Source organism: Culex quinquefasciatus, chromosome 1, assembly GCF_015732765.1.
Source record: "Culex quinquefasciatus strain JHB chromosome 1, VPISU_Cqui_1.0_pri_paternal, whole genome shotgun sequence".
Classification (NCBI taxonomy): Eukaryota; Metazoa; Arthropoda; class Insecta; order Diptera; family Culicidae; genus Culex; species Culex quinquefasciatus.
The window spans coordinates 131,552,992-131,580,617 of record NC_051861.1 but is presented as its reverse complement, the minus strand read 5'-3'; the positions used below and the strand labels follow the sequence as shown (position 1 = coordinate 131,580,617).

The 27,626-nt window shown below is 40.3% G+C and overlaps 3 protein-coding genes across 3 annotated transcripts; 1 reads left to right on the top strand and 2 right to left on the bottom strand.

Annotated features, from left to right (window-relative positions):
• Positions 1-638: 638 nt before the first annotated feature.
• LOC6044316 (exonuclease mut-7 homolog) lies at positions 639-6,184 on the bottom strand. Its single transcript, XM_001861813.2, has 9 exons — positions 5,978-6,184; positions 5,530-5,887; positions 4,176-4,596; positions 3,933-4,114; positions 3,692-3,875; positions 3,012-3,508; positions 2,531-2,957; positions 2,084-2,258; positions 639-1,265 (listed from the first exon to the last, which is right to left on the bottom strand). Exons 1-9 carry the CDS (start codon positions 6,023-6,025, stop codon positions 780-782), a joined length of 2,778 nt encoding a protein of 925 aa, XP_001861848.2. The 5' UTR covers positions 6,026-6,184; the 3' UTR covers positions 639-779.
• Positions 6,185-10,318: 4,134 nt separating this feature from the next.
• On the top strand, positions 10,319-20,002 carry LOC6044317 (116 kDa U5 small nuclear ribonucleoprotein component). The gene is made up of 3 exons (XM_001861814.2): positions 10,319-10,482; positions 10,550-12,171; positions 18,622-20,002. The coding sequence occupies exons 2-3, from the start codon at positions 10,576-10,578 to the stop codon at positions 19,960-19,962; spliced, it is 2,937 nt and encodes a 978-aa protein (XP_001861849.2). The 5' UTR covers positions 10,319-10,482; positions 10,550-10,575; the 3' UTR covers positions 19,963-20,002.
• Positions 19,991-27,625, bottom strand: LOC6044318 (protein VAC14 homolog). Its single transcript, XM_001861815.2, has 3 exons — positions 25,831-27,625; positions 20,414-20,493; positions 19,991-20,350 (listed from the first exon to the last, which is right to left on the bottom strand). Exons 1-3 carry the CDS (start codon positions 27,510-27,512, stop codon positions 20,061-20,063), a joined length of 2,052 nt encoding a protein of 683 aa, XP_001861850.2. The 5' UTR covers positions 27,513-27,625; the 3' UTR covers positions 19,991-20,060.
• Between the last annotated feature and the right edge of the window lies 1 nt (position 27,626).

Below are 27,626 nucleotides of genomic sequence, written 5' to 3'. Positions count from 1 at the left end.
TGGCCATTTCGACAGTAGTGGTCATTACCTGGAGTGGTCGGTGCCCTCAAAGAAGGTTCCCTCGGGGCCCGGAGGACTTTTTACAGAACCATACGAGTTGTGGCAATATTGGTATCAAAATTCATGGTTTTTGATACGGTACACGAAAATTGACATTCCGACATTAGTGGCCACAACCCTGAGTGACCGGTGATCTCAAAGCAGGTTTCCCCGGGGCCTGGAGGGTCTTTAACAGAACCATACGAGTTGTGGCAATATGGATATCAAAATTCATGGTTTTTGATACTGAACATGAAAATTGACATTTCGACCGTAGTGGCCACAACCTGGAGTGGCCGGTGCCCTCATGGAAGGTTCACCTTGGGAGAACATTTATGACAATTTTGCCGACAAATCTATGAAACAAAATAAAATAATCTTATTCCAGATATCACTAGCAATCCAAAAACACATTCAAATTGTTTGGTCCTATGTCTTTCGGTTATGTCTCTGACATACCATCTTGAACTTTTTTGATAGTTTTTTTCGTTCAGATTTTTTTATGATTTTTGTTTTGTAAATTTTTGATTTCAGTCAAATCGGCCGAAAGTCGTTTATTTATTTTCATTGGAATTTCGAAGCAATCATCAACACCGAACTCATGTTGTCAAAATCGTATAATTTATTCCACTTTCCCTTGCATAACATAACGTATCTAGCTCTCGCGTTCGCTTACAATAGCTCGATCAATTCCGTTGCCTGTAATCCCCGGCATGCTTCTCCTTAGTTCCCACCAAAATTTAATCATACTTCAACGTCAACAAATCTTCCAGCTTCCCCGCCAAAATATTATCCAAATGAGACCCATCCCAGTAGCATTTCCCACAACCGCTACAAACGTACAACACGTCCACATTGGCCAGCACGGAGTCGTTGACGTACGCGACGTCAATCCGAACGCCAGAGTCCGTTTTCCCCACCTTCAAATGACGCTCTTCGAGCCTTTCCAGCACCCAACTGCGATCCAGCTGCAGCTTGCCGTCTCGTTCCGTCGGCTTCCGGTGTTCTTCGCGTAGCGTGGCCGGCATTTGCGTCCGATGCTTCATGTAATACACTTGGTCGGGGGTAGCCTGCAGAAACCGGCCACAATTGCACAGCTGACACCGGCTGAAGATGTTTTCCTGGCGGATCACGATCTTGTAGTATGCTAGGACTTCTAGCAGTTGATCGTCCACCTGGTCGTTGCTGACCTTGTAGCAGTGGCCGGAGGGTAAGTTATCCGCAAACTGTGGTTTGAAGGTAGATTTAAAAAAAAAATTACCCTGATTATTTCAAGCGGTCGTGATATTTAGATATGGGATTTAAGTTCATACTTTTGAATAAAAAAACAAGTTTTGAATTTCAGCTTCATTTTTTCACTGAAAATTGTGAGGGGGAAAATGAGTCGACATTCGACAGAATGATTGTTTATAGGGTTGATAGGAACAGCTGTCAATGTTGAACCAACGACCCAGTAAAAAATCGACTCAATGCAAAAATTCAAAAAAGTTCACCAATAATTGTGTCCGGTTTGTTTCTCGAAGAATCTTTTTTAATGGGGTTTGGTAGAGAATTTGACAGTCTACCGACAACCAAGTAAACATCGACATAATTCCTATTTTTTTCCTGAAAATCATTAAAAGAACATAAATTGCAATTCCTTTAGAAAAAAAAAAACACTTTAAATTTTGGAAATTTTGAATTTATTTTTTTTGAATTTAAAGACTTTCAAAATAAAAAATAAAAGAATTTTGGAATATATATATTTTTTGTGAAATGTTAGAATCTAACATTTTTAAGAATTTTAAAATTTCAGAATTGTAGCATTTTGAATTTTAGAATTTAAGTAATCAGCGAATTTCAAAATCTCAGAATTTTATTGTTTTAGAAGTAAAGGATTTTACAATATTAGAATTTTAAAATTTTGTAGTTGTTCAGATTTTGAATATTAACGATTTTTATCAAGATTTCTGAATTTTGAAGATTATAAATTTCTGATGCTTTTAATTTTGAATTCAACGATCGCTTGCAGTTATCCGGGTGTTTATTTAATTAGAAAACCCACCTTCTGATAATTGTTCCCCCGCGTCAGCACGTATCGCTTCTCGTTGTGGGCTATAAAAACGCACCGGTCCGCCTGCTCCCCGGCTGGAATGGTCACCGCGTCGATGCCAAAGCGCCGCAGCATTTTTGCCAGCCCTTCGAGCATCTTGTCGCAAACAAACCGAACGTCCGACACCCTATAAAACAACGATTCTATTAGCGCAAAGTATCAGCGTCAAGTCACTACTTCCGGTCCTGGTCCGGCTTGTTGTGGGCTGATCTGAGAAATAGTGAGAAGCGTTTCCGGATGAAATGAACACAGTGAGTTTTTAATAGGTTAGAAAGTTCAGGTTACAATTCATTTGTGTTGTTCGGTTAGTTTTTTGTTTGTACGTATGGGTATGATTGTAGTTCAGTAGCGGTGTTGTCGTCGATTCGTCGTCAGATTGGACCGCTGGGGTCAACTTACAGTACAGAGTTCAGGTTTGGGCCCGGAGGCCGCTCGAAGGAGCTGCGCATTCGGTTCCGATTGTGTTGCTGGGAATCCCTCGAGGAGCTTCCTCCTTCGGGCCGTTTGTTGTACTTGTCACCACGATTGCCTCGGCGTGAAGATCCACTTCCACCGGACGAGCGCTTCTTGCTGCCACCTTCACCGGATTTTCCCTCCGGGCAGAGCAGACCGTTGAGCACTTCGTTCAGGTCGATCCGGGCCGCTTTCAGCTGTTTTGCGATAACGTCGTAAATTTGGAGCAAAACGTACGCATCCAGTGCGGCGTACTGAATCTGCTCCCGGCGAAGTGGCCGCTGTGCCCAGTTCGAAAACTGGTTGGACTTGTCCAACTTTTTGCCCAGGCACAGCTTGGCCAGGTTCGACAGGTTTTGGTTGGTGATTTCCTCTGAAGAAAACAAAATTTTAAGATCAATCCGAAAATTCTCTCCCATTCCCCTACCTTTAAAAGGAAACTGGAAGCTCTTGATGGCGTCGACCTTGCGCCACAGCACCTGCAGGTCCAGAATCATACTGCCCGACTGCGGCCCGTACGACACGTTGAACGCGGGTAGTGCCTTCTGGAACATGTTGAAATCGGTCGACGGAGCAAAGGCCAGCTTCAACACGTCGTCCCGGTTGAACACACTGGCCAGTTCGCTCCAGTCCGAGCCCTGCAGCTGACTGACCAGCACGTCCACCAGGTAGACGTCGTCGCGGGTGGCCAACTGAATCACGGCAACTTCGTTGGCCCCGCCGAAGGTGGGTTTCCACTCGGAATCGAACGCCACCAGCGACTGCTGGGACAGGTCGGACGTCATGGCGAAGAATTTCTCGCGCGAGTCGACCAAATGAACACGAGATTCGTCCAGCGGAAGCGTCAGCTTCGTTTCGGTGGCCACCGGGTCGTCCCACTTTTCGTCCAGCTGGGACGGGCGCGACCGCGGAACCGTTCCTTCACTGAAAATCGTTTGAAGGATGTTTTAGTCGACATACGACAGACTCATTTTTTATAGGGTTGGCAGGAATTTGACAGCTGTTGAATCGACGACCCAGTAAAAAATCGACTCAATTCCGAAAATTTTCTTAACAAGCTTTGAAAGCCTTCAAAAATATTTGTCTTTCATCAAAAGAAGTACTCACTTTTCCGCGAAATAGTCCTGCACCAGCAGCGGCAGCTCCTTCCGCTTGAGCCGGAAGTGTTCCGCCCACTTGGCCGCCTCGGCCTGATCGCCAAAGCCCGAGCAGAGGCAAACCAGCTCGAGCTGGAGGTCGCGATCCGCCTCGGAAACGGTGTCCCGCACCATTTCGTCCCACGAGTCTTTGTCTGGAATTTTGAAAATTAAATTACAAAACGAAACTCGAGTGTAGAGCAGTCACTCACTCAGTCCCTTCTCGTAGTAGCGCTTGTGGCAGAGGAACTGCAGCGCGCCAAAGTTCTTCATTTTGTTCACGTTGGGTGTGAACTCCTTCGGGATGTTGTAGCTTTTGGCCAGTCGCTGAACCAGCTTGCTCAGCGGCTTCTGGTGCAGTTTGCTGTAGTAAACGTCGGTCACGTTGTGCTCGCTGCAATTTTAATGTTCAAAGTCAAGAAATCTTTCTGCAACAAACCGAAAAAAACCCCTACGTAATATATCTGGAGCACAGCGACTCCACCGACTCCTTCTTCGAGAAGAACGAATCCAGCAGCTGAACCACCGGCCGTTGCAGCCGAACCGCCCTGTTCAGGAAGTCCTCGGCGATCGAAATCTTGTCCTGCAGAAACAGTGGCATCACAAAGTCATGCTCGTCAAAGTGGTCAAACAGTTCCAGATCGACGGCGATCTGGCCCGCCTCCTTGTACTGCTTGCGGGCTAACATCGCGCGCACTTTCGGCACGAACATTTCCCGGCAGCGCAGCAGCTCGTACGTGTCGACCGCCAGCCGGAACAGCAAACAGTGCGTTTGCTTGGTCATGAAGTTGAACGCTACCATGCGCAGGTTGTCGTCCACGAGCTGGTCCGTGGCCGGCGTGTAGCGCTTCTTGAAGCTGTTGAGCTCTTCGATCACTGGGGATTATTCGGCAGAAAATTTGAAATATGAATGAAATTGAGAAAACGCTATAAATTTCGCTTATTTTTATATTATTTTGAGAATAAGAATACAACATATTTTTCATATGAAATTTAATAAATCTCTGTTTAATGCGATTTCCTCAATCCTATTTCAGCAGTCAAAAATGTATAAAAGAGGGAAAAAATAAAATTGCCATCCCTATCAGACATAAATAAATAAACATTGTCAAACAATGTTCAATTCAATTAAATCTCAAAAAACTTTAACTGTTTCTATGTCCATGTTTAAAAAAATGTTTTTATACATCAATTTTTGGCGTATTTTAAACTAACATCTCCTATATTTTTAGTCAAAATAATTGTTTCTTGTTCAGTTCAAGAAAATGCTTGAATTTGACTTGAAATCTTTAAAAAAATGCATTGGTCTTTGTTTTTGATTTCGAGTCTACTAAGATGTTTTCTCAAGTGTTTTACTATCACAAGTTTTCAATTTGAATATGCAAAAATAAACTCTTTGAATAAAAATTGTGGAAAAAATAATTTTAAGCGGGATGCGCCCATTTTGTAAACTGCAACGAACCCGTCCGTAGAGGCAACCGTTTTTGTTTATCTCTTAAAAACATCTTCCGGAATTCTAGAGAAAATAATTTTCTTCAAGATCGATAAATTCTGTAAAAGGCTCTCCAGAATTCAACACAAGCCTGATTCAGCTAGAAATCGCAACGGTTTTATCGATAGACGCTTCTGGCCCGACAAAAAAAAGCTGTATCGATTTACAGTCTGACTTATTTTCAATAGGGATTGTTTGCTGTCAACCGAATGTCCGACCGACATCCTGAGTCGACATAAGTTTTTTAATGGGGAATTGTTGTTTCATTTTGAGAATTTTCAAAATTTTACATTTTTCTCATAAAAAAGGCCACTCACCCGTGTACGCCAGTGAGTTGCTCTTGGGCGAGCTGTGATCCGGACAGTTGGCAAACAGCTTGAGTGCCCACTCGAACGGATTCTGCGTGTTCATGTAGAACATTTGCAGCCGCTGGGAAATGATCGGCCCCTTTTTGTACGTCTTGAAGCTGTCCTTGAACCCCTCGAACCACGTTGCAATCGTCTCGGGGACCAGCTCAATCTCAAAGTCCTGCTCGAGCAGACCAGCCCTCCACCCCAGATGCGGCACGATCTTGATCCGTTCGTCCTCCAGGCATCCTCCTCCACCACCCAATCCGCTGGACCCGGAATCGTTCAACCCACCCGGCATGACCAGCTCATCCTCGGTGGTGTTGTCCTGTTTGGGGGGCGTGGAAAAAAAATCTCTTTATCTTATCAGCGGAACATTCCGACGACGACGACGAAAAATGTAAACAAAAACACTTACGCTGTCGTAGCCAGCTGGCATGAAACGGGGCGCCCCGGAATCGGTCATTTTCGCGGTGGAGCGGAGTGTTTGGATGTCGGAAAACCTGCTCAGCACCGATTCGGCATAACTGCCGAGGAAAACCAGCTGGAAAATGGGAAAACTTTGCACGGAAAAACGGGACTCTTGCACTTGTCTTCGTGGTAAACAAAATAAAGAGCTGTCAAATAGGGGTGACGGGCAGTGCTGCCAAGATTTTGGTTGTTTTTTCGAGGGGTGATTCAAAATTGCTTCGCATCGCTTGTGCAGAATCCATGAATCTACAGCTGAACCTCAGTATTGCGCGTATTCCCGAAAAAGACACGCGGCATATTTATCAGCCTCGAAACGACGCGCCACACTTTCGACAAATGCGCGCTGTCAAATCCCATACTGCGCATTTTGTTTTTGTTGATCTATGTATTGCGCGTATTGAGAAAAAATCAGTTTTGGTGATTTTCTTGTAGGGGTCCCAAAGATACGAGCGCAAGCGTTTTTCAAATTCATCGCAGCAACCGTGTTGATTTTAATTTTCCATTACTGTCAATTTACAAAGGTTAAAAAAATTATGATCAGGAATTCCGCCGGATGCAACGGTTCCGTGGGTCGGATGGACGCACTGGGGGTGGTGATGGCTTTGTCGGGCCGAATTGTTCCTCGTTGGTGAATCGGCGGCACCTGCATCCGCTATTCGAGCCCACAACCAGATCTCGCGATGCTAGGGCTGCCGATTCAAACCCGAAGATATCTGCCCGAAGAAGCCAGGAACGCAGTGCGTTCATCCAGCCAGGGGCGAAGCTAAAAAACCACCAAGCCCGCCGGCCATAGAACCGCTGCATCCAGCCCAAACGACCGGCTACCCGCAGGCATTCTTTTATAATGTAACACAGTAAGGGGGTGGGGTTCGGGGGTCGAAGACTTTATTACACTCGAGAAATGGCCACCGGGGAACATGGAAAACTTGTACATAAGGCGAAATTGCACTACAGACACTCTATATTCAAGAAGGTCTGTACCGACTTTGCATGATCAGTTTATACTGTACGGTTCTGGATGTGGCCACCGGAGATCTTGAAACCCGTTTGAAAGTTCAATTCTTACGGATTTTTTTATTCCAAGATTCTTTTAAATAAACATTCTTGGTAAAAGAAATGTTGATGAAAAATCAACAAATTTGGATCTTCCGGTGGCCCGTTCGTGCGGTGTGATTTTTCATTACATTCGGTTTCTTAGTGAAAAATCAAGCTTTTGGAAACTAAAACTAAACTGTTCGTGTCCATTTTCCCCGTCGTCTTGCGCCTTTTAGTGCCAACATAATCAGGCGGCTTAACCTCAGGGCATGTCCCGATAAGCGTATACCTGGGCAACAGGTTCGCCAACGACTCCCCCCTCGTTGGCCCGACAAAGCAAATAACGCCCGCAGTGCCTCCATTCGACGGTACGGTACAGCTTATCGGGTAGGTCGCAGATTCCGGCACCAGTACAGATGCCATCGAGCCGGACTAGAAGATCGCAGAACCGTATATTCCGTCACCAAATATCAGACAGCTTAAACCAATAAGCAATCGACAGCCAGCACCGAAATCCCTACGATTTTTTTTTAAGATTGACAATCAAAATGTGTTTATTTTTTTTGTCTAAGCCTACTCTCTTGACTTCTCCATAGGTTTTTCCATTGCGACGGTATCTTTCTGCGGCGATTAATTGAAGCGCAGGATTCTAATTTTTCTTGAAATTATTAATACTTCTTCGAATCGCCTGACATTGATGCCAGGTATGTTTTATATTGCACCAAAAGTGCAGAAAATCGCTGGCAACAATAGTAAAAAAGTAAATCTTTCCTTGTTCCTGAGGCGAACACCCGTGAAGAGTATCGGGGCTAGCATTTACAAAGCGGATTCAGTGACAGTCAACTTAATGTTAATGTGGTAAGGTCCAGTTTGTGACGATACACTACCTTCCAAGTCAGCAATAAAAGATATCAGCAATAGAATCAGCATTTTAGGACCCAATTTTACAATTTCAAATTTAGATTTTTTTAAATTTTCCAAACGGCAGTTGAAAAGGAACAGAAACGAAAAGTGGCATTTTGTGGGCGTTTTACGTTTTAAATAATTCGTATTTGCTAATTAAAATGTTACAGAAAATAACAATCGTTTAAATAATTTTGTAAAAATATTAAAAATCCTGTAATGCCGAATCTCAAAACGAAGAATCTTAAAATGTCGAAAATTAAAAGGATTTGCTCAAAATGAAGTTAAAATAAAAACAAAAGTTTATGTCCACCACGGTTTTAATATTGGAATAGCAAACCTTATAAAATGCATTGCACATCAGCCCAATTGGGTCCTAAAATGAAGCTTAGATTGCTGATATTATTGTTTACAGCGATATAGCTTATTTTTCTGAGTACAATGACCCTTTGTACGACCACAAAGAGTTTAAAATGGATTTTTAAATCAATTTTGAAAAATTTACCTCGCGGTCCTTCTTGACAGAAAAGGTCCTACTTGACAGCTCGTTCCAAGGGGACCATAGTTGATCCATCGAAAAAATGTTGTCTTGTAATTTTTTTATTTTTGCATTAAAATGAAAAAAAGTAATCAGAAATGGTTTTTGATCGTGTTTTTTACCGTTGTAGATAAAAATTGACATAGGGCTTTAGTACCCAATTGTTTTGCAATAATTTGTTTTCAAAATATCTAAGTATTAACGATTTTTCCTAAGTTTTTTTTTTTTCAAAAATTATCGATATTTTCATTTGAATGTTTGTTTTTATACATATTTTTTGCCCCCTGATTTTTCGGGTCGATTTTTAAAAGAATCGGGACGAGGTAAGGGAATTAGAACCTTGGGACCATCTATAAACCACGTGGACACTTTTTTGATAATCTCGAACCCCCTCGTGGACATTTGTCCATACAAAAAAACTTTTTGTATGGAGCGTGGACAATCGCCATACCCCCCCCCCCCCAAAGTGTCCACGTGGTTTATGGATGGTCCCCTTTCTCTAGAGCGACATTAAATTAAAAAATGTTCTGGATTTCACTTTCTAATTATTATTTAAATTTACATGTTGGTAAATTTTTGTGTTTTTGAATTACTATAAATTTAAATTTAGAAAATTCGTAATATCAAAGATTTGAAAAAATTGCGACCAACATTAAAAAAAATAAAATTTGAAATTATGATATTTCTGAATTTTAATTTAAAAATTCAAAAAACACAAAAATTTACAAATATTTAAATTTAAATAATAATTGGAGAGTGAAATCCTATTTTTTTAATTTAAAATTGTAAAAATAAGAACATAAAAAAAAATAATTTAAAAACGCATTCATTGAAAAAAAATACAATTTTTAAAAGACATATTTTCAACACAAGAAAATTTAAAATTTAAAAAGAAGAATTTGTATGGGACTTCGGATAATCTTATCATGAACAGAAACATTTTTTTCGTATGTTTTTGTTATCGTTACTTGTACATATAATCAAATTGGAATTTTGCGACCCCATTTTAATCAAATTTGAATGGTTTATTGCTTATTAAATTAAAAAATGCATTTTTTCAATATTCCACTACCGCCATTTTTACCGCCATCTTGGATAAAAAAAATCTTAATCACTTTAGAGTAGTTCAGAGATCATTCTTAAGCTCGACAGTAAAAAATAAGTCAGCGACATTTTTTTTTTTTTTGTAACTCGATTAGGCAGGTTTTTTTTTTCAAAAAACTTCAATATTTCGATGGAAATTGGAGCTGCAATCAATTGAAAACGCATTCCCTTGCGTTATTCAAAAAACTTCTGAATTTTTGAAAATTTTCGATGTACCGTACACGGGACACATACTTACTATCAAACCAATTATTTGGTAGTATGTGTGAGCTCCGTGTAAAGAGGGTGTCAAACTAAAAAGTGACCCCTTCTAGGACCCCGTTCGTTTGACAACAATTTGTGTCAAACCATCGGGGTTTGATTTTTTTTTCGCTAAAATTATCGTTTTCGTCAAATTTTACATTTTTTGAAAACTTATGATTGCCAAACAACTGAATTAGTGTAAAATGCATTTTAAAGCATTTTATTCATTCATAGGTTGAAACTACGGCCTGTGATTTAAATTTTTATTTTTTGCCGCCCCCCTCCCCCTTTGACCCCAACATCCCCCCCCCCCCCCCTCCAAATGACGACATCAGAATGATTTTGAAAAAAAAAGAATGCGAAACTTTCCTTGGCCTTCTTTCCGACAAATTTTCTGAGTGCTCCCTGAATTATTCCGCTGCAGAATCCATCTTCTGGCAGGTTGTCAAAATCTAAAGTGAGGTTATGGTTGTTTGTTTGGAAAAGGCGCTTCGTTTGCCGTGCGGCTTCATTTTTCCTCACAAAAATAGTGAAAATCCGTGTAGAACACTACAAATTTGTGATATTTTCGTGTGAAATTTGCAAATTAATTGATTAGGCATCAATTTTCGCTGGAATCTTGCATAAAGGTGAGTGAAATAACGCTTGTAAAAATTTCCTACCGCGACGTAAACAAAACGTTTGTAAACATTGCAGAACGTCAACGGAGTGCCACCGCAAACATGGATTCGGATTTGTACGACGAGTTCGGCAACTACATCGGGCCAGATTTGGAAACCGACGACGATGACGACCAGAGCTTGTACGGCGCGCCGGACCAGCAAGATGACCTGGACATGGACGACATGGCGGAGGAGGAAGCCGAGCGGGAAGAGGGAGGGGCCGATGCGGGAGGGAGTTCGCGCGCGATCGTGCTGCACGAGGACAAGCGGTACTACCCGTCGGCGTTGGAGGTGTACGGCCAGGACGTGGAGACGATCGTGCAGGAGGAGGACGCGCAGCCGCTGGACAAGCCGCTGATTGAACCGGTCAAGCGGTTGAAGTTTCAGATTAAGGAGCAGGAGTTGCCGGAGACGAGCTATGATATGGAGTTTTTGGCGGATTTGATGGATACGCCGACGTTGATACGGAATGTGGCGTTGATTGGGCATTTGCACCATGGGAAGACGACGTTCGTGGACTGTTTGGTGCGGCAGACGCATCCGCAGTTTCAGGACATGGACGAGCGGAATTTGCGGTACACGGACACGCTGTTTACGGAGCAGGAGCGGGGGGTGAGCATTAAGGCGACGCCGATAACGCTGGTGCTGCCGGACGTGAAGAGCAAGAGCTTTTTGATCAATGTGTTTGATACGCCGGGGCATGTGAACTTTTCGGATGAGGTGACGGCGGCTATGCGGATGTGCGACGGGGTGGTGCTGTTTGTGGACGCGGCGGAGGGCGTGTCGTTGAATACGGAGCGGTTGTTGAAGCACGCGATTCAGGAGCGGTTGGCGATTACGGTGTGCATTAATAAGGTGGACCGGTTGATGCTGGAGTTGAAGTTGCCGCCGCAGGACGCGTACTTTAAGCTGAAGCACATTGTGGAGGAGATCAATGGACTGTTGACGCTGTACGGGGACGCGAACACGAAGCAGGTGTCGCCGATTTTGGGGAATGTTTGCTTCGCAAGCTCGCTGTACGGGATCTGCTTCACGCTGAAGTCGTTTGCCCGGTTGTACGCGGACACTTACGATGGGGTGAGTGCGGGGGAGTTTGCGCGGCGATTGTGGGGGGACATGTACTTCCACAATAAGAGTAGGAAGTTTACGAAGAAACCGCCGCACAGTTCGGCGCAACGGAGCTTCGTGGAGTTTATTTTGGAGCCGCTGTACAAGCTGTTTGCGCAGGTCGTGGGGGATGTGGACACGACGTTGGCGGACACGTTGGCCGAGCTGAACATTCGAGTGACGAAGGAGGAGATGAAGTGCAACATAAGGCCACTTCTAAGGTTGATTTGTAACCGGTTCATTGGGGATTTCTGTGGGTTTGTGGACATGTGCGTGGAGCACATTCAGTCGCCGCTGGAGAACGCCCAGAGCAAGATTGACCACATTTACACGGGCGTGAAGGAGAGTGGAATCTACCAGGACATGCTGAACTGTGACCAGAACGCGCAGTTGATGGTGCACAGCTCTAAGATGTACCCGACGGAGGATTGTACGTTCTTCCAGGTGTTGGCGCGGATTATGAGCGGGACGTTGCACGCTGGGCAGGAGGTTCGAGTGCTGGGTGAGAACTATTCGCTGGTGGACGAGGAGGATTCCCGGACGCTGCAGGTTTGTTTGCTTGTTTGTTTATTCCAAGAACCTAAGACATCTGCAGGGTGACTACTACTTTTTTTTACTTTTTTCAAAAGTATTTTAAAAAACATAAAACACCTGTTCAGTTGTTTTGCCATTATTAGTTTCCCAAATATCTAAGTTTTGACAAAAATATTTTTTTTGCGAAAAAAAAAAGTTTTTGCGGTGCTGTACAGTCATGCCCCGGTTTTGATTCGTTCTGGAACCGGGATGATGTCAGCTATCCATTGCAGTTATAATTACGTGAACATTTTCACAAAACCCGTATTTTTCCTGTATTTTGAAAATGCAATGTATTTTAAAAAAAAGTACTCAAAACCATTGATATTGCAATATGGGTATCAAATGATTGGAATTTTTTCATACATTTCGGAAGCAATATTTTTTTTTTTTTTTGAAAATACTCAAAATTTTCACAAAACTTCTTATTTTCAAAAAGTACTCCAAATTTTAGTTTTTTCAATATGGGTATAAAATGATAGGGATTTTTTATACATTTCGAAAGATATAACTTTTTTTTGAAAATACTCAACATTTTTACAAATCTTTGTATTTTTGAAAAATTACATAAATTTTAAGTTGATGGCAATATAAGTATTGAATGATCGGGATTTTTTCATACATTTCGTAAGTTATTACAATTTTCTTGAAAATAATAAATTTTTACACAAAATTACGTATTTTTGAAAAAACAAAATACTCAAAATTGCAGTTTTCACAATATGCACAACTACATATTTAAAAAAAACTTAGAGTTTTTGTTTTGAAGGGACCATCCATAAACCACGTGGACACTTTAGGGGGGGGTGGTTCGCGGTTGTCCACGCTCCATACAAAAAGTTTTTTTTTTTGTATGGACAATTGTCTACGAGGGGGGGAGGGGGGGTTCAGATTTCCAAAAAAAAAGGTGTCCACGTGGTTTGTGGATGGTCCCGAACTGAACTGACAGAAATGTTGAGCATTTTTTTTTTTTTTCAAAAATACGTAGTTTTGTGTTTTTTTCAGTAATTTGAAAAAATGTGTTATTACTTTTGAATTGTATGAAAAATCCCAATATTTGATATTGTAAAATACTGAAATTTTGAGATTTTTTTTTCGAAAATACGTAGCTTTATGAAAATGTTGAGGATTTTGTTTTATTATTTTCGAAATGTATGAAAAAATCCCGATCATTACCCATATTGTAAAAACTGAAATTTTGAGTTTTTTTTTTAAATACGTTATTTGTGAAAATGTTGAGTATAAAAAAAAATACTTCCGAAATGTATGAAAAAAATCGGAATTTGATAACCATATTGCAAAAATAATGATCATGAAATTTGTTTTCGAGAAAAAATGCATTTTAAAAATACAGGAAACTACGTATTTTTGTGAAAATTTTCATATAATTATAGTTGCAATGGGTAACTGACATCATCCCGATTCTAAAACACTATAATCACTAGCGTGCACAGTGTGGGGCAACATGGGACAATAGGGTGTAATATCAAAATCGATTTTCCAGCACAGCACTTTTTCAGTTCCTTTTGGGGTCCTAAACAACTCCCCAAAGTTTGGGACCGATTGGTTTAGTCCTCACTTTGCGCAAAGCGATTCAATTTTCCATATAAATTTGTATGGGGAAAATCATTTTTTTGGATTTTGGTATTTATCAAATCCACGTTTCATGCTATATCAAAACCGGACTCATATTCGGATGCTATGGAATGTCCTCTACAACTTTCCCGAAGAGAGTATGGTGCTAGCTTGCCCCTAAAAAAAGATACAACGTGTTCAAAACTCGTCTAAAACGTGTTTTTTGCTCGAAAATCACGTTTTAGACGAGTTTTGAGGACGCTATATCTTCTTTCAGGAGCAAGTTAGCACCATACTCTCTTCGGGAAAGTTGTAGAGGACATTCCATAGCATCCGAATATGAGTCCGGTTTTGATATAATATCACTCAAACGCTCGGGTAGTCATTTGACCCCTATTTTCTTTTCTTAAAAATCTCATAAGTTTTGATAGAATTGACCAATTTGAATGCTTCCGGTGCAAAAGATCCAGATTTGTCTATATTTTCAACTGTCAGACGGAGGACAAATGTGGTCCATTTTTACCGGAGATATTCCGGATTCTGTTGGGGTACCTCGGCCCTCCTAAATGGATATTTGGCCAATATAATAAAAACTTTTCAACAGAAAATTTTCGGAAATGATGCAAAACTTCAAGGAATCATCCTAAAACATCATCCTGCATAGATACATGCCATGCTGAAGACCTTCGGGCACCGGAACAGGTTCTGTCCGGAAACGGTTCACTGAGCTGATGTCAATTGTTGCCCAACTGGAACCGGCTCCGCTGCCCCGTAGGACTTAACCATGTCAATTATTTTTGCAGGATGATGTATTAGGATGATGCCTTGTAGTTTTGCATCATTTCCGAAATTTTTCTGTTGAAAAGTTTTTATTATATTGGCCAAATACCCATATAGGAGGGCCGAGGTACCCCAACAGAATCCGGAATATCTCCGGTAAAAATGGACCACATTTGTCCCCCATCTGGCAGTTCAAAATATAGACAAATCTGGATCTTTTGCAACCGAAAGCATCCAAATTGGTCAATTCTATCAAAAGTTATGGGATTTCTAAGAAAAAAAATAGGGGTCAAATGACTACCCGAGCGTTTGAGTGATATGAAACGTGGATTTGATAAATACCAAAATCCAAAAAAATGGTTTTCCCCATACAAATTTATATGGAAAATTGAATCGCTTTGCGCAAAGTGAGGACTAAACCAATCGGTCCCAAACTTTGGGGAGTTGTTTAGGGCCCCAGAAGGAACTAAAAAAGTGCTGTGCTCACTAAATTTGGACAACTTTATTTTTTTCCATACAACCATATTACACCCTAATGGGACAACTGCCCTACCCTCCCTGAGAAATTTGTTCTTAATTTGGTCAGGGAGTGTCCATATATGACGTAATTTTCAAAACGTTCATATTATTGCCCCACCTTCCTCAAAGAGCTGGGCAGGAAATGAAAAATGGGATGGCAAAAAGGTAAAGATAACTGAATTTAAAATTGCACTTATAATTTTTTTATCAAAGATTTAAACATGATTACAGTTATTATGCTTTCAAAAAATTTTACCAAGTATTTACCAAGATCCCTTTTGTGTTTTGTAAATTTTGGTATTTAATTGTTTGAATCAATGTTAGTTTATCTAGTTGTGCAGTATTTATTTTTTCTTTAAAAAAATCTGATAAGATCCTATGTTTTACCACATGTTTCAAGCGATATTTTTAAAGAAAAAATATTTAAACATATCGATGCCTCTGTGCTTTCTAATGTTAACTGGATAGGAATCCCAGCAAGCTTAGTACAAGAGAGCACAGAGGCATCGATATGTGTAATAACATAAACCAAAATTTCTTGGATTAAGTTTTTTGGCAATTTCTAATTTTTTTCATGTTTTCAAAACGCAAAAAAATAATAAATTTTTCATTCAGAACGAAAAACGATTGGATTTTATTCGATATTTTAGTTTTCCGATAAGTAAAAATCAAGATTTAACAATAGTAATTTACCCATACTCACCAAAAAGTTCAAGCGAATCGTTTGAAACAAAATAGTTGAAATGAGTTTATGAATTTAGTTTATCAATTAAAAAAATATTTGCCACAAAAAAATAAACCAGCAATGTGACAAACATTAAACAGAATCATAACTTTACGCTGGCCATAATAATTAAAATTAGGCTCTATTTCCGTGATAGATATTTATTAGCTTTGTTGTTGTATTAAGTAAAAACTTGTGTGATAATCAAAAATACATAACAATCTTTTGATTCATGAAAAAATATATTATTCAAATTAGGGACCTACATAGGGAAATGAAATGTTCTGGGAGAAATTTTAAACACCCAAAGTCATTCAAATTTAAGGTTGAAAAACTTGTAGTATATTTTTGGTGCTGGAACGTTTCTTGTACCGAACTAGCACAAACTTAACAAAAACTATCATTTTAATAAAAACAACAGTTTTACAATGTTTGTGAATGTTGTTAATCTCATTTTTCTGCTCAAAATTATTTTAAATTGATTCTGACCTTGTTCTTGCATGATCTTGTTGTTCGATTGGAACCCCGATTTGACAGTTCGATTGGAACCCTGAGAGTAACATTTCGCCTCTCCATATAGGCTCTCTAATTCAAATCTGTGTCAAATGCTTTCAACATTCAATAGGATTTGTTATGTCTAAAAAAGACTTTTCAATAGTGAAAGAAACCTTAAATAAAAAGTTAGTTACTCAAGGTGAAATGAGTGAAATTAATTTAAAAATTGTACTAAATATTCTAAGATTATTCAAACAATTTTCAAACAAGTATGCTTGGAGTTCCCAACTTTTCCCGACTTTGAGCATTCAATTAAGCATAAATTTATGATATTATTGTTCACAACGATAAAGCTTACCTCTGAGTACAATCAAGGCTGTATATCATAGGTACTCGCGATCTTGCTTTGCATTAGTGTGAGTGCATGGATCCGTGCCACTAAAACCAAAACAATAACAAACGAACAATGGACCGTGCCAGGAAAACCAAAACATAAACAATGTCAGTGTCAGTGGAGTGAGAGAGTCAGAGATAACGATTTTGACAACCGCACTACTACACACTCAATCGCAAGTACCTTAGGTAGAAAGCCATGGAGTACAATGACCCTTTGTACAACCGCATCAATTTTCAAAAAATAATTTCGCGGCCCTTCTTGACAGATCGTTTTAAGGGGACCATAGTTGATCCATCGAAAAAATGCAATTTGTTTGTTTGCATTTAAATTAAAAAAAAGTGATCAGAAATGGTTTTTAATCGTGTTTTTTACCGATGTACAGAAAAATCAGGGTTGCGAATGAGCGAGCGCTCACGGAAGGCTTGCTCGCTCCAGCTGGAGCGTGAGTTTTTATCAGGTAGCTCGTGCTCGCTCACGCTGGTGAGCCAAAGTAGGTAGTTGTTTTTTTCCTGTTGAAGCATCTGCCTGTTTGAAACGAAGTTTCTAGAACTATCTCAGCACAGGCAGCAAAAACAAACAAGAAAGTGGTCGAACAAACAAAAGTAGGCATTGAAATGGATTTGATCAGCGAACCGAAATTTACGTTCTATTTAAAATCTAGACATTTTTCGAACAAGGAAAAAAAAAACTAATTTCATAATGTAAACATTCATTGACGTGAAGAGATGCACTGTTTGTTCACAAATCAAATCCATATTGGACCATATTGTATTGTTGTTATGTACAAAAACATGACAATTTATGTATATTTTATTTATTTTTAAATAATCTTTTAAACAGTTACAATCATTTTTGTTCAAAAAATCATATATAAATTGTAATTGAATATTTTCAGAGGTTTGGTTGCGAAAGTGTTGAATAAAATCCACTTGTTGGAAGAAGAGCCAACCTTTTCGTGGTGAAAAATATTGACAATTTATTTGATTTGAGTCAAAAGGGTTATTTCAACCCTTAGGAATTTTGAGGCATATATTTAAAATAGAACTGTTTCAAAAATGTTACCCTATTTTCTAAAATGTTTGCCAAATAAAGACTAACCTTATAAAAATGATTAGCCGTTTCTAATCACTGAATCACTGAAAGATTTAATAAACGGAATAATTTTTTTTAATGGTAGCTCATTCTGACCCGCAATCTGGAAATGTAGTCAAAACACTGATTAGGTACATAAAAACAGTTTAATGTTTTATTTTAATCAAACAAGCATTTAACCTTGAATCGAGCTTACCGAAGCATAAATCCTCTTGAATCAATTCATTGTTTTGTAAGTTTTTCTAAGGTTTACAGGCCCTTTTATTTAGGCGTCTATACCCCTCCGCCCCTCTCTGCTACAATAAGGCCTTTGAATTCTAAAATATTTATACATTCGACTGTATGTCTAAAAAATTATTTGACCCTTGCGAATCCAACCTTTTATTTAAAAACATGATTGATGAAATTAAGCTATTCCAATTCATATATCATAAAATATGGTCACAAAGTCATATTTCCACAGCCCTACTGCACCTGGCGCAAAAAATCCATCTAGAATTGAAAAAAAAACTTTCTCAAAAACGTTAAATGATTAGCGACACGTCCAAAATGAGCGATCCGTGAGCGAAATATGAGCGCGAGCGCGAGCGTGGAGCAAACGTGAGCTGAAAAAATCGGAGCAAACGTGAGCGCGGGCAAACGTGAGCTAGCTCGCGCAGCGCTCCTCCTCACGAATGAGCGAAAAGTGAGCGCTCACGAGCGCGTGAGGAACGCAACACTGAGAAAAATTGACATAGGGCTTTAGGACCCTATTCCCGACTTGAGTGGCCACCCTGCCTCCTCCAATTCTTTTTTTTTCTGTCGTTTCTCACTATCTGAAATTCCGTTTCTTCAACCGTGACAGGTCGGCCGGTTGTGGATCTACGAGGCACGGTACAAGGTCGAGTTGAACCGCGTCCCCGCCGGCAATTGGGTCCTCATCGAGGGAATCGACCAGTGCATCGTCAAAACCTCGACCATCACCGACGTCAACATGAACGAGGACGTGTTCATCTTCCGGCCGCTCAAGTTCAACACCCAGTCCATCATCAAGATCGCCGTCGAACCGGTCAACCCGTCCGAACTGCCCAAGATGTTGGACGGTTTGCGCAAGGTTAACAAATCGTACCCGCTGCTGTCGACTCGGGTGGAGGAATCGGGGGAGCACGTGATTCTCGGGACTGGTGAACTCTACCTGGACTGCGTGATGCACGATCTGCGCAAGATGTACTCCGAGATTGACATTAAGGTCGCGGATCCGGTGGTTGCGTTTTGCGAGAGTGTCGTCGAGACGAGTTCGCTCAAGTGTTTCGCCGAAACGCCGAATAAGAAGAACAAAATTACGATGATTGCGGAACCGCTGGAGAAGGGTCTGGCCGAGGACATTGAGAACGAATCCGTCTGCATCGGGTGGAACAAGAAGAAGCTCGGCGAGTTCTTCCAGGTCAACTACGACTGGGATCTGCTGGCGGCGCGATCGATCTGGGCCTTCGGTCCGGACAACACCGGCCCCAACATCCTCGTCGACGACACGCTTCCCTTCGAAGTGGACAAAACCCTGCTCGGCGCCGTCAAGGACTCCATCGTGCAAGGGTTCCAGTGGGGCACGCGCGAAGGCCCGCTCTGCGAGGAACCCATCCGCAACGTCAAGTTCAAAATCCTCGACGCCGTCATCGCCCAGGAACCACTCCACCGCGGCGGTGGCCAAATCATCCCGACGGCCCGCCGAGTCGCCTATTCCGCCTTCCTCATGGCCACGCCCCGCCTCATGGAACCGTACCTCTTCGTCGAAGTACAAGCCCCCGCCGATTGCGTCTCCTCGGTGTACACCGTCCTCGCCCGGCGCCGTGGCCACGTCACCCAGGACGCACCCGTCCCCGGTTCCCCGCTGTACACCATCAAAGCGTTCATTCCCGCCATCGACTCGTTCGGCTTCGAAACCGACCTGCGGACGCACACCCAAGGCCAAGCCTTCTGCCTGTCCGTCTTCCACCACTGGCAGATCGTCCCCGGCGACCCCCTGGACAAGAGCATCGTCATCCGCCCCCTGGAACCCCAACCAGCGACCCACCTCGCCCGCGAGTTCATGATCAAGACGCGACGCCGCAAGGGACTCTCCGAGGACGTCTCCATCAACAAGTTCTTCGACGATCCCATGTTGCTCGAGCTGGCCCGCCAGGACGTCCTGCTCAACTACCCCATCTAAACTCTAAAATTCTAAATAAACAAAAAAAATAGTTGTGGAATGCGCGCTAGTTTTAATTTGATCGTCATAATAAATAATTACTGTACCGCAGTCCCGCCTCAACCCATCTTCTTGCGCTGCTCGACCCGCTGCCGGTGGTGCAACTCCTGGACGCGCTTAAAGTGCGCAAACAGCTCGCCAAAGTTGATCTTGCTCTGGCTCTCGTTGGACGACGCGGAGCTCAGCGTCGCCGGTTGGCCCCAGTAGTTGGGTACGCACTGGAGCCGGTTCCGCAGCAGGTTGAACACCTCCGTCTGGGGCAGCAGCATCAGGATGCCGTACAGGGCGCGGGACAGGTGCTGCGCGTCGGCGTTGTCGTTGGCGTGGGAGACCAGCGCGAGGCGGAGGGCTGTTGGAGGTGTTGAAAGTTAGTATCGAGTGAAATTATAATGGTCTAGATGCGGGTACGTACAAGCAAAGACTGGTGACTCGATCAGCTGGACGAGCTTGTCGATCTCGACGAGAAGGTCGATCGTGATCTCCATGTCGGCGCTGGAAGTAAAAACCCGATTTAATATTACCAGAGGTGAAATAGAGGCTTTCTTACAAAATGATGAAACTCCGAAAAATATATTGGTGCAATTAATTTTTCAGAAACATAATAATACGACCCAGTGAGAATTTGACCTAAGAGCAGTTCTCTACGGATCCGGTATTTTTTCTTTAATTTTAATTTTTGTATTTTTTAATCCGGCTGAAACTTTTTTGGTGCCTTCGGTATGCCCAAAGAAGCCATTTTGCATCATTTGTTTATTTGTTTAACACCAACAGGCACCCATGCCAAAATGGTGTGCTTAAAACTAAGTACATGTACACAAATTATCGCCTAAAAAACAATAAAAACTTATTTTTGATGACGTCACGGGACAGATTAAAATCGAACAAAGAAGCTACAAAATTGAATGTTCATATAATTTTCCATGCTTATTTGGCAGCTGTCCATACAAAAATGATATGTGAAAATTTTAAAATCTGTATCTTTTGAAGGAATTTTTTGATCGATTTGGTATCTTCGGCAAAGTTGTAGGTATGGATATGGACTACACTGAAAAAAAATGATACACGGTAAAAAAAATTTTTGGTGATTTTTAATTTAACTTTGTGTCACTAAAACTTGATTTGCAAAAAAATCACTATTTTTAATTTTTTTTATTTTTTGATATGTTTTAGAGGACATAAAATGCCAACTTTTCAGAAATTTCCAGAATGGGCAAAAATCTTTGACCGAGTTATGATTTTATGAATCAATACAGATTTTTTCAAAAAATCGAAACATTGGTCGAAAAAAATTTCAACTTTATTTTTCGATGTAAAATCAAATTTGCAATCAAAAAATTCTTGAGTTAATTTTTGATAAAGTGCACCGTTTTCAAGTTATAGCCATTTTTAACTTTTTTGAAAATAGTCGCAGTTTTTTTTTTAATTAGTGCCCATGTTTGCCCACCCTTGATTTTTTTTTTTTTTTTTTTGAAAAGCTGAGAAAATTCTCTATATTTTGCTTTATTGAACTTTGTTGATACGACCCTTAGTTGCTGAGATATTGCCATGCAAAGGTTAAAAAACAGGAAAATTGATGTTTTCTAAGTCTAACCATAACAATCCACCATTTTCTAATGTCGATATCTTAGCAACTAATGGTCCGATTTATGATGTTAAAATATGAAACATTCGTGAAATTTTCCCATCTTTTCGAAAAAAATATTTTCTAAAATTTAAAATCGAGACTAACATATCATTTTTGTATGGACAGCTGCCAAATTTGCATGGAACTAATGATGCAAAATGGCTACCGAAGGCACCAAAATAGTTTTAGCCGGATTAAAAAATACAAAAAAAAATCGAATGACCGAAATCTCAGAGAATTGGTCCTAAAGCTTCGAATCTTTTTAGACTAAACCTCGAATGCAATTTTTTTAAATTCAGAAGTGCATTATGGGTCGCAAGAAAATTATATTAAATTTAGAAAAACTTATTGAATTGACATTATTAGAAAACAAATAATAAAGGGTACTCAGGCTTTAATGTTAGTCTATGATTAACTTAAAAAAAATATGTATCGATATTGCACTTTGTCAATCTATTATGAGAAGCCAGAAGAACACTTCCAATGTGCTGGCGTTTATGCTTCGACTTGACGACTTGTCGATCTTTTGAGCGAGAACGTGCCGGGACTTTGAATTTGATGTTCAGTATATGATTCTGTATAAAACCAAAAATTTAATAGGAAAAAATAGGGTAAAAATGAGACGAAAAACACTAATATGGCTACATCTCTGGAAATACATTTTGGAAAAGCTTCAAATTTTGGGCCCAAACAGTTTATGGCGCATGTTTTCGAATGACTTTTTGTTTTAAACTGAATTCTTTTAATTTGATAGTGTTATCTGTAAAATTGTCCAAAAAATACCTTTAAAAATGGCATTTACTGCTCGAAAATTGAGAATCAAAAAATAAAATGTTCGTCTCCGACCCCACGGCTGCAAATCTGAATTATAAAATTGTGGGTTTTACGCAGCGGTTTAAAAGAGCTCTCAAAAATCAGGCTTTGAGTTCCGGGTTTCGGGCCAAAATTCAATCGAAAGAGGGCATCATAACCTTCAAATTAGTAATAGGATTTTTTTTTTGGGACGATTCCTCGCCGGACACGATTTTTTAAGATTTCTGAAAAAGCGTTTTTTCCAAAAGCAAACCTTAAACCTTTCTTTTGTAAGAAAGGCAAAAAAATAGTAGTGATGTATTAAACAAGTAGCAAAAAGAAGATTTTTTTAGCACGAGTCGTACATCTTTATACAAAAAGGTTTACCGAGTTGGAGTTATACGAAGAGTGATAAAAAAAAATCAAATTTCAATTGTTTTTTTTTTGTTCAGTGAAACATTGTCACAATGTTGAGCTTTTCAAGTTTCGTTTACAAGTGCCCTTGCAAAGTGTGTACAAAGTACACGTATGCGACTTCGGTGGATTAAAGAGCATTTAAGGAAAGTGGAAATCAACACTTTAAAGCATTTCTGATTTCGATAATTCATAAACTGATCGTAAATTCCAAAATTCAAAATACCTTGAATTTCTAAATTTTAATCTCTTTAATTCCTGAATTCTAAAACTTTAAAATTATTGAATTGTTAAATTCTTATGTTCTTAAATTCCGGAATTCTTAATTTCTTAATTTATATTTTTTTAATTTTTTCCTTTCCTTAACCTGATATCGCTTCCAATTAATTACAAATTAGTTTTAATATAAATTTTTATTATTATTTTTTTTATTATTAATTTTTGTTTGCCCCAACATTTTGTATTGAGCGTGGTTTTTCGTCATACCACCCCTCACCATAAAAAACCACGTAGTTTATGCATGAGCCCAAAGCCTATAAACCCAAATGTTTAAAAAGATTAAAATTACTTGATTGGATTTGACATTTTAGTTTTTGAGCTTTTTTTTTAGATTAAAAAATTTCATGCAGTTTTTTAATTGTAGTATTGAATATTAGAGTTTTTAAATCATTGAATTTTAAAAGCATTGAGTTTTGAAATTTTAGATTTTTATGATTTATTGAATATTTTTAGAGCTTTTTAATGTCCAATAAACAAAATTATCAAATTTTTGGGTGTTTTCGACACCGCCATAAGCCAGGTGTATTCGGAGTATGCAAAACACCCAAAAAGCAAAAAAAATGAAGTTTTGGTGTGGACTATAGGTGAAATGATTTAGATATCTCAGTTTTTTAGATTTTTTAAGTTTAAGGATTTTTATAACTTAAAAGTTTTTTTTTTAAATTTTAGAATGTTTGGTGGGTCTCGTGGCGCAGGGGTAGCGGCTTCGGCTGCCGATCCCGATGATGCTATGAGACGCGGGTTCGATTCCCGCCTTATCCACTGAGCTTCTATCGGATGGTGAAGTAAAACGTCGGTCCCGGTTTCTCCTGTCTCGTCAGAGGCGCTGGAGCAGAAATCCCACGTTAGAGGAAGGCCATGCCCCGGGGGGCGTAGTGCCAATAGTTTCATAGTTTCGTTTCGAAACATTTTAATGTTTGTACGTCCTTAAATTTTAATATATAACATTTTGTTGATTTTAAAATTATTACATTTTTTGAATTTCTTATGTTTTAAATGTGTGATTTTTTTTTTTAATTTTTATTTGATTTTTTTATAACATTATATTTTGGAATTTCTTCCCTCGGAATTGGACCGCAAGGAGCTCTGTCATTCTGAAATGGGTCACTGGAAGCAGCGCGAGGGCTAACACCACCTAATACCCGGGACTGAGATAAGTTGTATCAGCATAACCAAGTCTGATACAAACTATGCTTTCCCATAATTTCGCTGCCGGCCAGCGGGTATTGGATTGGACCACACACACACACACACACACACATTATATTTTGGAATTTCTTGATTTCTAAATTCTTAATAGTATTTGATTTTTGATAAATTCAAAATAGTTTTTGAATTTTTCTTCCAGAAAGAGCGAATATTGGCGCTATAATCACGGCAAATATTGTCCTGAGCATTTGTGGAATTTCCTAAATTTCTTATCCAAAAACATGTATTGCTTAACAAACAGGAACTCACGGAGATCCTCATGTTTTTTTCCTCTCATGTAGATTCCAAATTGTATTGTTGCTTGAACATTCATGCTCAACCTCAAATACACCGAATAATCTTTGCCTGTTGGCCTGGCCGTTTATAAAACAAGGATGTTATAGCCCCAACAACCTCCAAGATGGCTGCGCTATAGTTAGATTAGATTAGAATTGTGTTTAATAATTTTAGATTTGATGAATTTTTCGATTGAAATATTTGAATATGTGGCTTTTGAATTTTTAAATTTTAGGGATTTTTTAACAGGTAGACTTTTTAATGCTCTTTTTTATTTTTAAAATTTGCGATTTTGTTTGATGATTTTTTATTTGAATTTTTTTTAAGCTTGATTTTTTTGGTTTTTAAACAAGTGATTTTTTTTTTGTTTTGAACAAGTGATTTTTTTTTAAATTTTGAATTACAGTGGACTCTCTCGTTGTCGATATTGAAGGGACCGTCGAGAGAGGGAGTTATCAAATTATAGAACGCAAAATCAAAGCAATCTTCTTGAAGGGACTGAAAATTTTATTGACAGCTGGAGCAATATTGATATCGAGAAGATCGACAGCCAGAGAGTTCACTGTATTTGTAACTTTTATTTTTTAATAAAATAATTTGTGATTTTCTTTCAATTTCTTAATTTTTAATAAATTATATTTTTATATGGTATTTCTTAAATTGTAAATTTCTGAATGAAAAAAATTTGAATAAAGAGAGACGAGTTGTTCCTTTTAATTACGCTATATACAATAAAAAAATAATTTTTGATCTTTTTTAGCCACAAAATTTAATGATTGTTGTTTGGCAAAAACAAAACCCGTTATTTTAGGATTAAGCATTTTATGACAGTTCGAAATATTCAATATTATTATATCGAATACAAAATTATTAACAGGTTTTTAATTTCCAGTCGTATTCAAATTAGCAAATTCAAATAATTTTATTTTTTCATTAAAACATATTGAGAACAAGCCCCACGCAAGAAAAATCAAATGCAATTTTTTTAGCCAATGTAAAAAAAATAAATTTAGTGTTTTTTTTTTGCTTTTTTTTTACAAAAAAGGACTTTTAAGTTTTAAACTCCAAAACATGACAAAAATGTAATTTAATTAATTTCATTGAAATATCCTTTACAAATTTTCTGTAAAAATCCAAATCTACATTTTTGAAAGAACCACAATCATAGGAAACCCCAAAACCAAACGATCGCCTGTAAAATAAAGCTTCAAACCTGGCTATCAAGCAGTACTTACAACAGCACCACAATCTCCGAAACGTGCTGATAGCACTGGGCCAGCAGACACAGCGACAACGTGGACACGGCACAGTGCGACCAGCACCGGTACAAACACTCAAACAGCGAGGCGGACTTTTCATTCCTGATATCCCGCAGCGTGTTGCGCAGCTCAAACAGATCGGAGGTCGTCAGCAGGATCATGTTCAGCGTGCGCACCATCGTCGAGGCAAACTTCAAGTTGGTGCTCTCCTCCTGCAGAATCTCCGCAAACGTCCGGTAGATGTACTCGGCGTTCAGCAGTCGGCACAGCTGCCGGATGATGAGCGTGCCGCGATTCTCCAGGAAGATCTTGTTCTCGCTGAACAGGGTCAGCAGTTCCATGAGGAAGTGTCGATACTGACGCTGGTCAAAGCCGCTGCCGCTGGCCGTGGCGGAGTTGACGATTTCCGCGAGGACCACAATCGCCTGGAGGACGACTTCGTCGGAACTGTCGGAGAGGCAGTCTCGCAGGAGGACTGGGAATAGGTTTTTCGCGTGTTTGCGGGACATTTCGTCGTGGACTTCCGTAAAGAGGTGGTGCACCCACTTGAGGGCGGCGATCTTGGTGGGGACGGAGCTGTGGATGAGATATTGGCGGAGCACTTCCATTACCGAGTCCAGCTCCATGGCGTTGAGATTTTTTTCTTTGTTTTCACTGGTTGAGACCAGTTCCAGCAGGTTCGCGTTGATCGCGATCGCGCAATCTTTGATTTGCTTCTTGGATTCACTCTCGAAGGAAAGACAGGGCAGGACCGCCGTGAAGATCCCTGATGAAAATCCGATTAGGCTTTCGCCGGAAAGCTGGATAAACTCCTTGAGCCAAATGAGCGCCGTGTACTGAATTAGCACGTTGCTGGACTGAGCCTGAACGATCAGCACGTTGACCATCTGGGACAGGTCAGTCACGGTGGGATCGGCCTTTATCATCTTTAAGAACTGCGTCAACAGCGACTCGCACATCCGCTGAATCTCCGGCATCGGATCCTCCAGAATCTGGTACAAACCCAGCAAGATCTCCGGCAAGTAGATGACCATGTTAATCTCCGGCACCGTGTTCAGTACCGAAATCCACGAAATTATAAACTGCCTCGCGAAGGAGTTCTTTGCAAAGATGCGCTCCCTCACCAGCGGAATAAACACGTTCAAATCGAACGTCGCGTTCGACTCAATCACAATGTCCTTCAACATCCGGTCCAACAGCTCGCTTCCATTCTTAACCGCCTGGTCCGGATCCGTCACCAGCCGACTCAGCGACACAAACAAGCTCGGAAACATCGGAATGATCGCCCCCCGCGCCACCTTAATCACGTTGTACAGCGACTCACTGGCGAAATACCGCACGCCCTTGTCCGTGTCCATCAGGCAGTTCAGCACCGGATTAACCAACTCCTCGATAAAGTGTTCCGTGTCCTTTTGCAGCGCGATGCTGGTCGCGGCCAGCGCAATCAGCCCGCCCTTCTTCTTGTTCGAGTCGTTCGACGTCACAAAGTCCCGCGACAGCACCTCGATGATCCGCCGGATCTGGGCGACGTTCTTCTTGGCGTTGAACTCGATTACCATCTTCTCAATCTCCGAAGCGGCCATCTTGCGCTTCTCGTACGTCTTGTCGCTGAGGGCGCGCCCGCACGCCTCGCTGATTGGGGCGGAGGCACTTTCCATCTCTACCGGATCCGGAATTCGACGGTGAAAAAATCGGCGTAAAGTTGTTAGTCACTGCTCTGTGATTAGGATTTTTGTTTGTGTTTTTTGGCAAACTGTCAAACGAATCAGCTG

Excerpts from the sequence above, each read along its gene's own strand:
- LOC6044316 (XM_001861813.2), bottom strand. The coding sequence starts at position 6,025 with ATGACCGATTCCGGGGCGCCCCGTTTCATGCCAGCTGGCTACGACAGC. Across the intron at positions 4,597-5,529 it reads CAACTCACTGGCGTACACGG|TGATCGAAGAGCTCAACAGC; the intron begins GTGAGTGGCCTT and ends AATAATCCCCAG. Across the intron at positions 2,958-3,011 it reads CTTCCAGTTTCCTTTTAAAG|AGGAAATCACCAACCAAAAC; the intron begins GTAGGGGAATGG and ends TGTTTTCTTCAG.
- LOC6044318 (XM_001861815.2), bottom strand. The coding sequence starts at position 27,512 with ATGGAAAGTGCCTCCGCCCCAATCAGCGAGGCGTGCGGGCGCGCCCTC. Across the intron at positions 20,494-25,830 it reads TCGGAGATTGTGGTGCTGTT|CGCCGACATGGAGATCACGA; the intron begins GTAAGTACTGCT and ends TTTTACTTCCAG. Across the intron at positions 20,351-20,413 it reads CGAGTCACCAGTCTTTGCTT|CCCTCCGCCTCGCGCTGGTC; the intron begins GTACGTACCCGC and ends CACCTCCAACAG.
- LOC6044317 (XM_001861814.2), top strand. The coding sequence starts at position 10,576 with ATGGATTCGGATTTGTACGACGAGTTCGGCAACTACATCGGGCCAGAT. Across the intron at positions 12,172-18,621 it reads AGGATTCCCGGACGCTGCAG|GTCGGCCGGTTGTGGATCTA; the intron begins GTTTGTTTGCTT and ends CAACCGTGACAG.